We start from the raw sequence: 15,701 nt of genomic DNA on the forward strand, positions 1-15,701 counted from the left end.
GCAAAATTTCATGGACTTTGGTTGCTTAATATTCAAATGAAATTGGAACTACGATTGTATGAAACGAGTGACGGAGAGAGACCAATTTTTCCGATGTCTATTCATTATTATAAATTACTTACAGTAAACTGTTTTGGGTCCGATAAAAGCCGACACAACTCCACCTTCCTCCAAGCATTCATAAGCGAGCTCCTTCAAAAAAATCCATAATTCTGTAAGAGTAAATGGTTATCATCAACCCATCGTTAGCTAATATTGAGCACGAGTCTCGACCTCTTAGAGCGATTACGCACTGCATCCGAAGTGATCCCATAGGAGTTTCTTTTATTCTTTTAACGTACGGAACCCTAAAAAGCCGGTCAAGTGCAAGCCGGTCTCGCACACTAAGGTGTCCGTAACATCGTAGGAAGTAACACTTTTTAATTATTTTTAATTTTATGGCAGCCATTTTGAATTTTTTATTATTTTTTGTTATAGCAGCAATAGGAATACACATTCTGTGAAAATTTTAACTCTCTACCTATTACAGTTCACGAAATACAGCCTGTTGACAGACAGACGGACAGACAGTGCAGGCTTAGTAATAGGGCCCCGTTGGCTTGGCACCCATCTGATACGGAACCTTTAAAATGTTCAATACTCACGCTTGCAATCTCCAACCAGTAGATGAGCGTGACCAAGAAGTGGTAAAGCTCCATTTAAAGCTGGTGGCTCGTCTTTATTGCTGTTTCTTCGCCACCACTCGAATATACCACACGCCACAAAGATGAGTATGAGTACCGACGTCAACATTACGTTAGCCCCTCTCTAGCACCAGAGTTAGACAAAGGATCAGTCAAGTGCGAGTCGGATATATATACGAAGGGTTTTTCACCCTGCTTTAGAGTTCCGTACCTCAAAAGGAAAAACGGAACCCTTACAGTATCACTTTGTTGTCTGTCTGTCTGTCTGCCTGCCTTTCTGTCTGTCTGTCTGTCTGTCTATCTGTCCGTCTGTCCGTCTGTCGTGTCTGCCAAGAAAACCTATAGAGTACTTCTCGTTGACCTAGAATCATGAAATTTGGTGGGTAGGGCTTATAGCACACGTAGGTAATTGGAGGGCCCGAAAACCGTAAATGATTATGTGTGGTTACATCACAAAAAAAAAGTGTTCATGAACAAATAATTTGTATTTTCAACTTTCAAAATAAGATTACTATACCAAGTGGTTTCATATTTATAATATGAAAAGGGCTTTACCTGTATATTTTAAAACAGATTTTTATTTATTTTTATGCATAATAGTTTTTGATTTATCATGCAAAATTTCGAAAAAATACGACTGTAAAACGGACCCTCGGTGCGCGAGTCTGACTCGCACTTGGCCGGTTTTTTTACATAGTTTGTCTTACTTTCAGGTTGATTTCATTAAAGATTTAGTAAATAGTTTTGGAGTTATACATGGACGGAACTCAATTGGTAACAGCAAAAATTAGGGAAAATAGCTTTAAAACGTAATATTAGTAAAATAGCTAATTACACACACCCGTGGTCAAGTAAAGCGAAGAAACTGATGACGGATACATAATACAGGTGCCTACTTACACAGTAATTGCTCATTATAAATTGTAATGAAATGAAAAATAATGCCGTTTACTTGACATGGAATCATGAAACCTTGAACCTTTCTATGTTTCTAGTAGTATTTTATGCTATAATCTACATAATCTATACTAATATACTAATAAATAAAATTGGAGTGTCTGTCTGTAATTTCGAAATAACTACCGCATATTAAGCTCATATGGTTATTTGAACGATACTATAACCGAATCACACGTTTTTAAAATTTTTGTCTGTCTGTCTGTCAGTCTGTCTGTCTGTTTGAAAAGGCTAATCTTGGGAACGGCTGAACCGATCTTGACGGGATTTTCACAGACAAGTAGAGAATTGACCAGGGAGTAACATAGGCTACTTTTTTAACCGACTTTCAAAAAGGGAGTTATGTTTATCTACATATGTACACCGAAATCTCCGAGATTTCTGAACCGATTTGCGTCATTTCTTTTTTAATCGATAGAGGAACTTTGCGACATTGTTTCATAAAAAATTTGGAGTCCAACTCCTCAATCCTGATGCTGCAGGGGATCTGACCAATCCACGCGGGCGAAGCTGCGGGCATCAGCTAGTATAAAATAAAAAGACTTGTCCTGAGTGCTGAGTGACTGACTTCACTCAACGCACAGTCTAAATCGCTGGAGTTAGAAACTTGAAATTTTGATAGTAGGAATGCATTCCTTTTATGACGTAGGCATTCACTAAAAAAAAAGATTCTGACGAATTGAGAACCTCCTCGTTTTTTGGAAGTCGGTTAAAAAGTACCTACTTATTTCTAGAAATTCCATTCTTATTTATGTGAAAGTTCGTCTACCTTCAAGCTACTCGTATGCCCATGAAAATTATTTTTTGGGATTTTGGTTAAAAATTGTGAAATATCTTGTTTTACAATTTTCGGAAATTGTACCCTAAAAAGGATTAATTTAAAATATAGGGGATGAAATTATATGTATGAAAGTCTGTTATTCTTCAAGCCTCTGTCCTTCAAAATGAAGAAATAAAATGTTTCAAGATTTTTGGAAATTACATTTTCTTATACATATAGGTATACAGTATCATTGCCGTAGACATACAATAGTAGAAACTACTGATTGCTAAAAATAAACGTCTCCGGCTGCGGCACTAAGTAATCATTCGTATTGTAATTTAACAAAAAAATATTTTTATTGTATTTTAGTTTTAAGCTTATATTGTTTTTACCTTTTTTTTAGATAAATAAATTTTCATTTCATTTATTTATCAAAGGTATAAATAAGAACAAACAACGATTTTATTTAAATATAACTAACTATATTTAATTTTGATTTAAATACAATATTGTCTTATAATTAAATTTAACAGGATTTTTTCCTCCTTTCTATGGTGATGTAGTATCCCGAGTCAGGCTTCAACATGACGTCAATCTTGGCGACCAGCTTTGTGTGATCCCCGGAGACCTTGTAGTGTCGGAACACGTGCGCCAGAGTGGTCTTCATTGACATGTACGCGTATGATTTTCCTGAAAATAGAAAAAAATGGAAGTCAATTTCCTCGTTTTCAAGGTTGGAACTGGAAGGGTGCCAACCGGACCCTAATTACTAAGCCACCACAGCCCGTACGTCAGTCCATCCGTTTGTCCGTCCGTCTGTCTGTCTGTCCGTCTGTCTATATGTAAATAAATGGGCTATATTATCTAAATAAACAAATAAAAATATTTTTTATTTATTTATTATTATCATCATCATCATCATCAGTCTGTGGACGTCCACTGCTGGACATAGGCCTTCCCTAAAGAGCGCCACCACACCCGGTCCTCAGCCTTCCTTATCCAGCCACTTCCCGCCAGCCGCTTAATATCGTCGGTCCATCGTGCTGGAGGGCGTCCCACACTACGCTTGCTTAAACGCGGTCTCCACTCAAGGACTTTCCGGCTCCAACGGCCATCGCCTCTACGACAGGCATGGCCTGCCCACTGCCACTTCAGCTTGCTAATAGTTTGGGCTATGTCAGTGACCTTGGTTCTCCTGCGGATCTCCTCATTTCGGATTTATCATTTAATTATTAAATTTTTACAAATACTTTTAAATCGTCAAATGCATCTCTCTTGAACCTTAATAGGTAGAGAGTTGAAATTTTCACTGTCTATTTCTATTGCCGCTAATAAAAATAATAAAATTTTCAAAATTTTAAAATCTATTTATTAATAATTTGTTCTGTGGCATATCCATGTGGTATTCATGGGCATCCATACGATAAAAAATATCATTTCTATTAAGACATTTCATTATTTGAATGAAATGTTGTCATCATGTCAGATCATTTTATTATTTGAATGAAATGTTGTAATGTTGTAATTAGATAATAATTAGATATTGCTCTGTTAATAAAGCAAGGCGCTCTTAAATTAAATTGACATTAATTATTATCTGCGCAGTGATAGATTTATCGATCTATTTGGTGGTGGTGGTCAGAGTGAGGCGCGACGGTGGGAGTGTCTATACTGCCATGCGATAGCGCAGACTTTTTTCTTATCCAGATAAAAGTAAGCCCTTGACTGCAATCTCACCTGGTGGTAGGTGATGATACAGTCTAAGAAAGAATGCAATCTCACCTGGTGGTAGGTGATGATACAGTCTGCGATGGAATTGGGCTAACCGGGTAGGAGTATGGCAGTTTTCATTAAACCCATACTCCATTGGTTTCTACACGGCATCATACCGGAACGCTAAATTGCTTGGCGGCACGGCTTTGCCGGTAGGGTGGTAACTAGCCGCAGCCGAAGCCCCCACCAGGAGCTTTCGGCCGTAGCTAGTTACCACTAGTTCTGCACTGTAGTCCAAAACTCTTTACATAATACGATCTATAGAAATAGAAGCCTACTTTATCGATATTACCTATACAAATTCTTCTGCCCATGCTAAAGCCAGCAAACGCAGTGGGACATTCTGGCAACGTTGCAGGGTCCAACCAGCGTTCTGGCTTGAATTCCTCAGCATCTGGACCCCACATGGGGTGTCTATGGACCCCATAAACGAACATGAAACACGTTCGACCTCTCGTTAGAGTGCAGTTTCCTGTAACAAAATATAAAGACACAGATGTAAAAATTGTGGTAGGTACTCATAAGAGGGCATAGCCTACTAAACAAACACGTTTTCGTTATAGGTGTTACCGACAGTCCTCTGTGTAGGACATGCATGGAGGTCGATGAAACACCGACGCACGTGCTCCTGGAGTGCACTATATGATATTATAAAGGCGAACGTTTGTATGAAGGTATGTGTGTATGTTTGTTACTCTTTCACGCAAAAACTACTCGACGGGTTTGGCTGTTTAGAATGGAAATAGATTATACCTTGTATTAACAAGACTACTTTTCATCTCGGAAAATCTGTGAGTTCTTACGGGATTGTAACAAATCTACAGGGTGGAATTTTGTAATGCCACCTGAAGGGAAAGTACCTACTCTTAACTGTACATAGAAAATTTTACTCAAAGAAAACATTCCTTTATTTTTGAATATAAAGAAAACTGCATTCACAAAATTTTGGATATTCGCTGGCCCCACCCGGGAATCGAACCGACTAAAATCTGTAAAAATTACAACCTTATACTTTATTGCATCAGTTTCAGAATTAATGATTTCAGATTTCATGGTTTTCCTGTCATTTAATTTATCAAGTTTCTTGGATAGATTTGATGCAATAAAAGTATAGGTTTTAATTTTTTGATTTTTACAGATTTTTAGTAGGTTCGATTCCCGGGTGTGGCAAGTGAATTTTCGAAAAACTTGAATGCAGTTTTCTTTCTATTCAAAAATAAAGGAATGTTTTCTTTGAGTAAATTTTTCTATGTACATTAAGAGCGCTTTCCCTTTAGATGGCATTACAAAATTTCACCCTGTATATCCAAGCGATTGAAGTCGCGGGCATCAGCTAACTACCAATGAAAAGATTATCATACGTAGCTTGACGTCTCGATCAAGTCGTCTCGCAGTAACAGGCACTATGGGGTAATAGCGCATGGTTTCCTTCAGCACAGCCTCCAGGTACACCAGCTGTGACAGATCTTGCTTCGTGACGTCTCTGTCGTCGTCACCGAAAACGACGTGTAACCTGAAACATGTGACTCTTATTTTTTTTAAGAATATTAGCCATGCTAATCATGACTAATACTCCCCTTTCCCGTCCAATTAAGCGTAAAGCTTGTGCAAGGAGTGGGTACGGCAGTGCAACGGGTGGGGTTTGAACCGCCGACCTTTCGGAATTCAGTCCGCTTCTCAACCGTTGAGCTATCGAGGCTCTAATTATGTTGCTGTAATGCGGTAACTTATTGTTATAGAGCAGATTTTGAAAAATGAGAAGGCGTCTTTATCATTCCATTCTCCGTAAGTACCCCGATTTTTAAAAAAGCTGTGTAACATTTTTTTAATAGTTTGATCGGTTGGCGATTTTTTTTCGTAAAAGTCGACTCCAATGCTCAATGGTTCCTCAGACAACACTCCTCTCTTCAAATTCAAATTCAAATTCAAATTTTCATCTCACTGACAACTACCGAAAATTCAAAAAAAAACAAAACGTTTTTATTCAATAGATTTTTATAAATACTTTTGAATAGTCAAAATCATCTTCTACTGGTTTGGAATAAATGCATGATTACAGTACTGCGCCATCTCGAACGGTTTCGACAACTCATGTACGCTCTCTTTCACTCTCTTCTCTACTACTCCTCTATCACTCTTTTCTCTACTACTTCTCTGTCACTCTCTTCCTACGTCATCCCTATCCTCGAGACCTCCATCAGTACAGACGCTCCCAAGTTTATTAAGACTGGCTACGATCTCTCCTTCCCTGAGGGTTCCAGACAAAACTTACTCTTCAAAAATTTTCTCCTGGACATGAGGATATGATCCAATGAGCAGCATAGTGTACATGAGCACGCTGGCCGAAGTGTCGTGACCCCCCACGATCATGGTGTCTACGTGTTCTCTGATCTCCCGGTCGTTAAAGGCGCCCTTCTCTATTGACAGTTCCAGAAGGAGGTCCATGAACGGCTTGAATTTTGGACCTGGAATTAAGGGTTCCATTGTCATCTGGCTAGTTTTTTATTCTAGAACAACTTAGGCTTGGACTAAGATTTCACTTGTTGGTTTTCACCAGCTTATGCACCAGATTTCTCTAAATGGAAGCTTACCGGACTAACTTGAAAGGGGAATGGTAAGTACTAAGCCCACCTAAACCCACCAACCCCAGCTAAAGATTCCCATAAAACCAACTTTAAATTCCCAAATGAATTACCCCTACCGGGAATTTAACGAGGGACCTTCACTTATAAGACTACGGCGCTCATTGGCATTACTTATTGTTTATTAGGTTTTTTTTAAAGAATATTAGCCATGCTAATCATGACTAATACTCCCCTTTCCCCTCCAATTAAGCGGATTTTTTTTGCCAGCAGTGGGTACGACAATAGTGCAACGGGTGGGGTTTGAACCGCTGACCTTTCGGAATTCAGTGCGCTCCTCAACCGTTGAGCTATCGAGGCTCTAAATGCTACTACCACAGTACTACTACTACTATTTTGTCTTACCTTTTGTCTTCTCCTCGACCTCCGTGCAGTTCCTATTTTTCAAGTAATCTGCTTTTCTCTTTTGTAATACCTGTAAAGTTAAATGACCTTTTAACATTTATTTACTTATACTAAGGGGTGTTTTTTATTGAGGTATAGAACTTTAAGTTGGCATCACTTTTTTAACTGGCGGCCATTTTGTCAGCTGTCAAGTGATTAATATTTAGTTTGGTTTGCCATTTCATCATGAACAGGTTGACAAAAGAACAACGCTTGCAAATCGTGCAAATTTATTTCGAAAATAATGGTTCAGTTCGCGAAGTTTACCGCAAGCTCCGTCCATTTTATGGTCGACATAATCGTCCATCAGAGCAATTAATTCGGTTAACCATGGATCGTTTTCGCACTACGTTTACTCTATGTGATAATACGCATCCGCAGAGACGTCGAACAGTGCGCACCGAAGAAACAATTGCCGCTGTAGAGCAAAGTGTTGAAGAGGACCCGAATGAATCGATTCGCCACCGTGCACAGCAATTGGAGCTTTGTCCATCAACTTTATGGAAGATTTTGCGCAAAGATCTTGGCTTGCGACCTTACAAGATCCAGCTTGTGCAAGAATTAAAGCCGCGAGACCATGCAATGCGTCGTGATTTTGGTGTATGGGCCGAAAATGAGATTGATCTCGATGCTGATTTTCATCGCAAAATTTTGTTCAGTGATGAGGCTCATTTTTGGTTGAATGGCTACGTCAACAAGCAAAATTGCCGCATTTGGAGTGAAGAGAATCCACATGAGACCCTTGAGACGCCATTACATCCACAAAAACTGACTGTTTGGTGTGCTCTATGGGCTGGTGGAGTCATTGGGCCATACTTCTTCCGAAATAATGCTGGAGAGTCAGTTACCGTTAATGGAGACCGGTATAGAGCCATGATAACCGACTATTTTGTTCCCGAATTGGATGGCATGAATGTGGATGAGTTGTGGTTCCAACAAGACGGCGCTACATGCCACACAGCGCACGTCACAATCGATTTATTGAAGGAAACATTCGATGAGCGCATAATTTCGCGGAATGGACCTGTCAATTGGCCACCAAGATCGTGTGATTTGACACCATTGGATTATTTTCTTTGGGGATATGTGAAGTCGCTCGTCTACGCCAACAAACCAGAAACGTTAGGGGACTTGGAAGCCAACATTCGTGGCGTTATTGCCAACATACGGCCCCATATGCTCGAAAAAGTGGTTGAAAATTGGACCTGTAGAATTGGCCTTATTCGAGCCAGCCGCGGCGGCCACATGCCCGAAATCATATTTAAACGTTAATGGCATAAAATTATCCTTCCAATAAAGCCAAATTGATGGACATTAAAACGATTTTCTTGTGTTTTATTTCAATTCGAAGTTCTATACCTCTAAAAAAAACACCCAGTACTAACATTCATTCGTTATCATCATGATCAACCCATCGCTCGCTCAATCTGAGCACAGGTCTACTGTCAGAATGAGAAGGGCTTAGCCCATTTTGCGCCACGCTGGCTAAGTGCGGTTTTGGGTTTGACGGACTAGCTCAGCTCCCTACATAGCGTCCGTTGCGAGCAGAGACCTCTTTGAAAAGGACCCTGGTCGGGTTCGAAACTAGTCGGGCATACTCCGACTAATCACGTAAGTCTAGCCATAACATAATGGATAATTATTACCCTCGATAGTTCGACATCTAATCAACTCGCATCAAACGTTTTTCTCAATGTTTTTGATACGAACCGCTAAGGTGTGGAATGTCCGGACGGACAGACAGACAGACAACAAAGTGATCCTATAAGGATTCCGTTTTCCTGTTGAGGTACGGAACCTTACATACGGAAAAATACATACAGTGTATGACATATTGTGCAAGATCTTCAGACACTGGTCCTGCTTCTTCCGCAGCGCAGACCAGCTGTATATGAAGTGGCTGTGCAGCCAGAACTTCTGGAACCTGTCCACCAGGATGTTGAACATCTGCTCCGCCGCGTTCACGTACTCGCTGTTGAGCATGCTCTTGTCTGTGAAGTCCACTCCCAAAGCAGTCACTAAAACCGTAATAGGATCACATTCATCATCATCATCATCAGCCCGTGGACGTCCACTGTTGGACATAGGCCTTCCCTAAAGAGTGCCACCACACCCGGTCCTCAGCCTTCCTCATCCAGCCACTTCCCGCCAGCCGCTTTATATCGTCGGTCCATCGTGCTGGAGGGCGTCCTACACTACGCTTGCTTAAACGCGGTCTCCACTCAAGGACTTTCCGGCTCCAACGGCCATCGCCTCTACGACAGGCATGGCCTGCCCACTGCCACTTCAGCTTGCTAATAGTTTGGGCTATGTCAGTGACCTTGGTTCTCCTGCGGATCTCCTCGTTTCGGATCTTATCCCTCAGGGAAACTCCTAACATAGCCCTCTCCATAGCTCGCTGAGCAACTTTGAATTTGTGGACAAGGCCTTTTGTCAGTGTCCACGTTTCAGCACCATAGGTGATGACGGGAAGGACACACTGGTTGAAGACTTTTGTTTTCAGGCATTGAGGAATTGATCACATTATCACACTTAATATTATAAAGGCAAAAATTTGTGTGTACCTATGTGTATGTGTGTGTGTTTTTTTTTCACTTCTATGAACTATAGACTCTAGTTTGTCTCAGAAACGTTACTAGTTATTAGAGGAAAGAGATGAGCGAAAAATAGTTTAGGTACATACAGCATATAGTTTCCAAAGCATTATGTCGAGTGTAAACCCAATGGTCGAACGGTCCGTTGCCGACTTCTGCCTCCAGGTCTTTTACCAGACGGCGAGCCTGTCCGTTGAATACGCCCAGAAAGCCGTCCAGAACTACCTGGCTGAACGCTGGGTTCAACAGCCTGCGATGCACTCTCCATATTGGCACTAGATGAAATAAAACTTTAGGATTAGAAATAACCAGGCCCACCCCATCAGCCACCACCCATAAAACATTGGTATCACCACCACATGCCTGGTTTTCTTCCAATTATTGTACTATTCCAGGTATTTTCAACCAGGTACCTGAAGATTGTAGATCCAGCTTTCCCAATTTTCTACACATAAAGTTATTCATAAAGGTACCTACCCTACAATATTGTAGCATCATATTGTGAGTTTTCAAGGGACACATAAATAAATTTCTCAAAATCCGGGAAAACACCGGTGGTATCACAATTACTTGTCTGTTTGTTTGATTGCTGTTAAACATTTTTGAATTTTGGAAGCTGTTCTCCGTTAAAGAGTTCCACCTTCTATCTAGATACATACCGAGATATTCTCTAGATTTTCACAAATATGATATTATGGTAATGTTCCTAAACCCTGAAGGCAAAAACTATGAAATAAATCACATCACATCACACTAATATTATAAAGGAGAAAGTTTGTATGTGTGTGTGTGTATGTTTGTTACTCCTTCAAGCAAAAACTACTGGACGGATTGGGCTGAAATTTGAATGGAGATAGATTATACCCTGGATCCCGAAAAATCAAAGAGTTCCCACGGGAATTTTAAAAAAACCTACATCCACGCGAACGAAGTCGCGGGTATCAGCTAGTATAACATATATCAATTTATAAAAAAAGGAATCTACTCACAATCACCAGTCACTAATCCTTCGCCTAGCCAGGGCTTAGCAAATTCGTAAAAGTTGTCCTTTTGTAAACATGTATTGGCGATCGTCAAATAGTCGTCTGGGTCGGTAACAACTAAGACACAAGATTTTATTATAGATATAAATAGATAAGAACAGAAAAAACTTAAAGCTAGCCTAATCTAATTACTATACAAATCATGCCCGCGTGGAATGGTGCCAAGAATACTGGCTGCGTTTCCGCGCTGGACGAAGAAAAGATACAAAAACAAAAGAACAGAAGAAAATTAAAGCTGATAACAAGTTTTCACAGATTTACATAGTAACAAGTGTAAATTAAAAATTTATAACAACAAGTAAATGTTACAGTAACTAGAAAAGAGCTGATAACTTTCAAACGGCTGAACGGATTTTCTTGGATTAGAGCTAAGAACACTCTCGATCAAGCCACCTTACAGACAAAAAAAACGAAATTAAAATCGGTTCATTAGTTTAGGAGTTACGATGCCACAGACAGATACACAGATACACACGTCAAACTTATAACACCCCTCTTTTTTGGTCAGGGGTTAAAAACAAAAAAAAACGACTGGGGGAAGGGAGAATAGAGGGAAAAAACGAAAACAGAAAACAAAATCTGGTCAACGAATTATTTAACTAAAGTGAACATTATGAGAAGTATAACATATTATGAGAAAAAAAAATTACCGTAAATTGTCCTCGGCCCAATAGAAGCTGATATAGCGCCACCAGCTTTCAAGCTTTCATACGAAAGCTCTTTCACTGAGTTCCATAATTCTGTAAGAATAAAATGATACTAAGATAGGTAATTATATTATTTACTTTCATAGAAATAGGTAATTTCTATGAAAGTAAATAATAACATCTTGGATTAGAGCAAATAACTAGGTATTCATTGGAAATCGTCTAGGCCTCATCCATTGCTTTTAATCAGGCATGATTGTCGTCAAACGCAGGCTAGCTATCTCATAATGAAATAAAATATACATATTCACACTCTACTCAATGAGATCTAAACAATGAATACTTCACATGCTAGGGTAAGAAAAAAAAAATTTTCTTGGGCTCCTTTTTCATGTTTGGGAGAGATATTTTAGGTCAACGTTCTACACCAAATACCAAAATTTCAGGTTTGTAACTCATTTAATTTACAAGCTAGAGACCTGTGACATGTTTCGGATAGACAAACAGACAGACGGACGGAAAATGACGTTAATAGGGCCCCGTTTTTACCCTTTGGCTACGGAACCTTAAAAATACTTGATTTCATACTTCAGAATCAAACACTTACGTATACTATCTCCAATTAAAAGATGAGCGTGACCAATGAGTGGCAAGCCGCCGGGGAAGGCTGGTGGTTCGTCTTTGTTGGTGTTCCTTCGCCACCAGGCCCATAGACCACATACCAGGAATATCAGCACCAACGCCAGCATTCTGTACAAACTTGGAAAACACAGTTTAGGCCTTTTTTAGGGTTTCGTACCTAAAAAGGAAAAATGGAACCCTTATAGGATCATGTTGTTGTCTGTCTGTCTGTCTGTTCGTCTGTCGTGTCTGTCAAGAATACCGATAGGGTACTTCCCGTTGACCTAGATCATGGGCAGATAGGTAGGTCTTACAGCACAAGTAAAGCAAAAATCCGAAAACCGTGAATTTGTGGATATTTTTTTATTTAATTTATTAAACTTATACATATACAGGGCATTTTAATTCCATTCAGTTCCACAAAAACCACAAAATTACATCATAAAGAAATTAAAATGTTTTATTGAACAAATAATAATTAGTACTTATTTTCAATTTTCATACAGAAGAAATCATTTCAATTTATTAATATCTTCAGTTTCTTGAAGATATAGTATAAATCTTCAAGAAAATGGGAAAAAATTATTATTATTTATTAGATTTAATAATATTTACTTGTGGTTTTTTATTTAAACTAGAATTATTTACTAATATCTCGCTAACTAGGAGAGTAGGAATAAAGATATCCAATATTTAATTTTATTTACCTGTATAAACTATAGTGTTCATATAAAACAGATTAAATTAATGAAAGCGATGCCGGAAGAATGTTAGATGCACTTGTCTTTTTTTTTTTTGAAAATTTATTATTCACTTTTCACACTTTTCCGTACTTTTCCGTACCCTTCGTACTTAGTTCTGATATTGTAATAGAATAACTAAGGTTTTGAGTGCATTCGGCTGTAACTCTTTATACCGCAGTTTCGCGATTTGTTGTAAGGTTTATTCACATCGACTGTATTTATTGCAGGTAGGTTTTTTTTCGATACAAATAAGTCCTCGATTGCAATCTCACCTGGTGGTAAGTGATGAATCATCAGGAAGCGGAAAGCGGAAGCTAACCTGGAAGGGTTATGGCCGTTTTATTAAACCCATAACCCTTGGATTTCTAAACGGCATCGCACTGGAACGCTAAATTTGTTGTGGGCTCTTCTCAGACTTGGGCGCGTTTGGAACCCTCGTAGCTTTAATTTTAAGTTACGTAATAATTACCACCACTATATCATACAAATTGAACAATTTCGACCATCAAAAGGAGTAAGTACAATTGTACCTACTTTGAATAATTGATTTTGACTTTGACTTTTAAATCGCTTGGCGGCACTTCTTTGCCGGTAACTAGCCACGCCCAAACCCTCCCACCAGACCAGACCAGAGATTTAGAAATTATAAAATTCCAAATCCCCACCGGGAATCGAACCCGGGACCTCTCTCTAATATGACCACAGCGTTTACCACTGGCCATCAAATTTCACTAGGCTATCATTGTTATGTTATGTGCTATGTTAGCTTAACGCATGTTAATTTTAAAATTTCGATATTTTTGAGCCTCAAACTATAAGTCGTCTGCTCATTGGCTCCATTATAGAAAAACTAGAGGATGCCCGCGGCTTACCCCGCGTGGATTTTGGTTTTTTAATATCCCATGAGAACTCTTTGATTTTCCGGGATAAAAAGTAGCCTGTCCTTCCCCGGATGTATCCCAAGTCTGTACCCGAACATTTAAATCGGTTCACCGGTTGGGCCGTGAAAACGTAGCAGACAGACAGACACACTTTCGCATTTATAATATCTAAGTACCTATTAGTATGGATAGTAATTAGTATGGATTAAAACTCCATCCAATGTGAAAACTGCACCGATATTATTTTTGCGACACAATACTTCAGGTAGGTATATTAAATCGTGTATAAGTTCACTAGCTGACGTCCGCGACTTCGTCCGCGTGGATTTAGGTTTTTCGAAATCCCGTGGGAACTCTTTGATTTTCCGGGATATTATCTATCTCCATTCCGAATTTCAGCCAAATCCGTCCAGTAGTTTTTGCGTGAAGGAGTAACAAACATACACACACACACACATACAAACTTTCGCCTTTATAATATTAGTGTGATACCTACTTCAAGCAATTCGATTGAACATTTTCATCAGGAATATGTGGTCATTTCCGTTTATTTGCCCACATTATGTAGGCCGAGTTTGTTTAATTGCCTTTTTTTCTGGTTAATCTATTATGTAGTAACATCGCAATGAACCTATGTCGAGGACAGTGCACAAACTTCATTTCATGTTTTTTTTTCTTCCCTTGACTGCAATCTCACCTGGTGGTAAGTGGTATTGCAGGGCTAATTTGGAAAGGGTTTGGTAGTTTTCATCAAAACTATACCTACCCCTTTCGGTTTCTACACGGCATCGTATCGGAACACAAAATCGCTTGGCGTCACGGCTTTGCAAGGGTGGTAAGTCTACCTATGACCGAAGCCTTCCACCAGAACAGACCAGAGGAAATTAAGAAATAATAAAATTCCAAATTAGCCTTCATCCCGACATTTCATCCCGGAAAATTTCAAAAAGTTCCCTCAGGATTTTTAAAGGCCCATCCGTTTAACCGAATTTTATGAAATTCGGTACAATGTAGCTTACATCTTAGAATTTACATAGGTACTTAGGCAACTTTTTATCTAAAGATTTCGCACGGGATTTTTAAAAAACCTAAATCCACGCGGACAAAGTCGCGAGCATCATCTAGTTATTCATTAAATATATTTGGGGTTAGAGGTTGTGTGTTTGTATGTTTCCAGCATAGTTACACGTTCACGCAGCCGTCACGCACGGACAGACATCCTGCGTGTTTCATATCGCGTTCGGTGTCGACATACGTGTTTAGCATTTAGTTCAAAGCCAAATGGAAAAGTTTAATCTAATACTAATAATTATTATATACGAATGTGTGTGTCTGTTACCCTTTTCACTGTTTAACTAATTTCTAGGGTTCCGTACCTCAAAAGGAAAATGGAACCCTTATAGGATCACTTTGTTGTCCGTTCTGTCTAGTCTGACAAGAAAATCTATAGGGTACTTCCCGTTGACCTTTTGGCAGGTAGGTAGGTCTTATAGCAAAAGTAAAGGAAAAATCCGTGTCATCACAAAAAAATTAAAATGTATTCATGAACAACTAATTAGTGTTTTCAATTTTCAAAGTAAGATAACTATACCAAGTGGGGTATCATATGAAAGGGCTTTACCTGCACATTCTAAATCAGATTTTTATTTATTTTTATGCATAATAATTTTTGAGTTATCGTGCAAAATGTCGAAAAAAATATCCGATTACGGAACCCTCGGCGTGTGAATCTGACTCGCACTTGGCTGGTTTTTTTACAGTTTAACCAATCAGCTGCAGAGACAGCTTGCATCGGGCCCGATGAAGGACATAGACGAGGTACTTTTTTCCGGAAAGAAAGAAAGAGAGTCCAACGTTAAAGAGTTCCAACGGGATTTTGAAAAACCTAAATACACGCGGATGACGTCGCGGGCATCGTCTAGTCTACAATATAAAAACTAAAGGTGAATTGAAGGAACTGTGAGAAATGT

The 15,701-nt window shown here is 39.2% G+C and overlaps 2 protein-coding genes across 2 annotated transcripts in view; both read right to left on the reverse strand.

Annotated features, from left to right (window-relative positions):
• Positions 1-1,547, reverse strand: part of LOC123877512 — a 93,513-nt gene extending 91,966 nt beyond the window's left edge. The window contains exons 1-3 of the mRNA XM_045924315.1: positions 1,391-1,547; positions 645-807; positions 123-212 (exon numbers count right to left, since the gene is read on the reverse strand). Coding sequence (XP_045780271.1) covers positions 123-212; positions 645-792 — 238 coding nt within the window. The 5' untranslated portion in view covers positions 793-807; positions 1,391-1,547. The remainder of the gene's footprint in view (positions 1-122; positions 213-644; positions 808-1,390) is intronic.
• A 1,322-nt stretch (positions 1,548-2,869) lies between these two features.
• LOC123877610 (cytochrome P450 4C1-like) lies at positions 2,870-13,031 on the reverse strand. The gene is made up of 11 exons (XM_045924426.1): positions 12,815-13,031; positions 12,094-12,245; positions 11,490-11,579; positions 10,786-10,896; positions 9,886-10,071; positions 9,024-9,220; positions 7,164-7,233; positions 6,449-6,641; positions 5,538-5,689; positions 4,469-4,648; positions 2,870-3,093 (listed from the first exon to the last, which is right to left on the reverse strand). The coding sequence occupies exons 2-11, from the start codon at positions 12,233-12,235 to the stop codon at positions 2,930-2,932; spliced, it is 1,485 nt and encodes a 494-aa protein (XP_045780382.1). The 5' UTR covers positions 12,236-12,245; positions 12,815-13,031; the 3' UTR covers positions 2,870-2,929.
• Between the last annotated feature and the right edge of the window lie 2,670 nt (positions 13,032-15,701).

The sequence above is a fragment of the Maniola jurtina genome, chromosome 24, assembly GCF_905333055.1.
Source record: "Maniola jurtina chromosome 24, ilManJurt1.1, whole genome shotgun sequence".
Taxonomy (NCBI): domain Eukaryota; kingdom Metazoa; phylum Arthropoda; class Insecta; order Lepidoptera; family Nymphalidae; genus Maniola; species Maniola jurtina.

Bases quoted from the DNA above. Each gene is read 5' to 3' on its own strand.
- LOC123877610 (XM_045924426.1), bottom strand. From the start codon at position 12,235: ATGCTGGCGTTGGTGCTGATATTCCTGGTATGTGGTCTATGGGCCTGG. The intron at 11,580-12,093 runs GTAAGTGTTTGA...TTATTCTTACAG, and splicing joins TTTAATTGGAGATAGTATAC to AATTATGGAACTCAGTGAAA. The intron at 5,690-6,448 runs GTAAGTTTTGTC...CACATGTTTCAG, and splicing joins CAGGAGAAAATTTTTGAAGA to GTTACACGTCGTTTTCGGTG.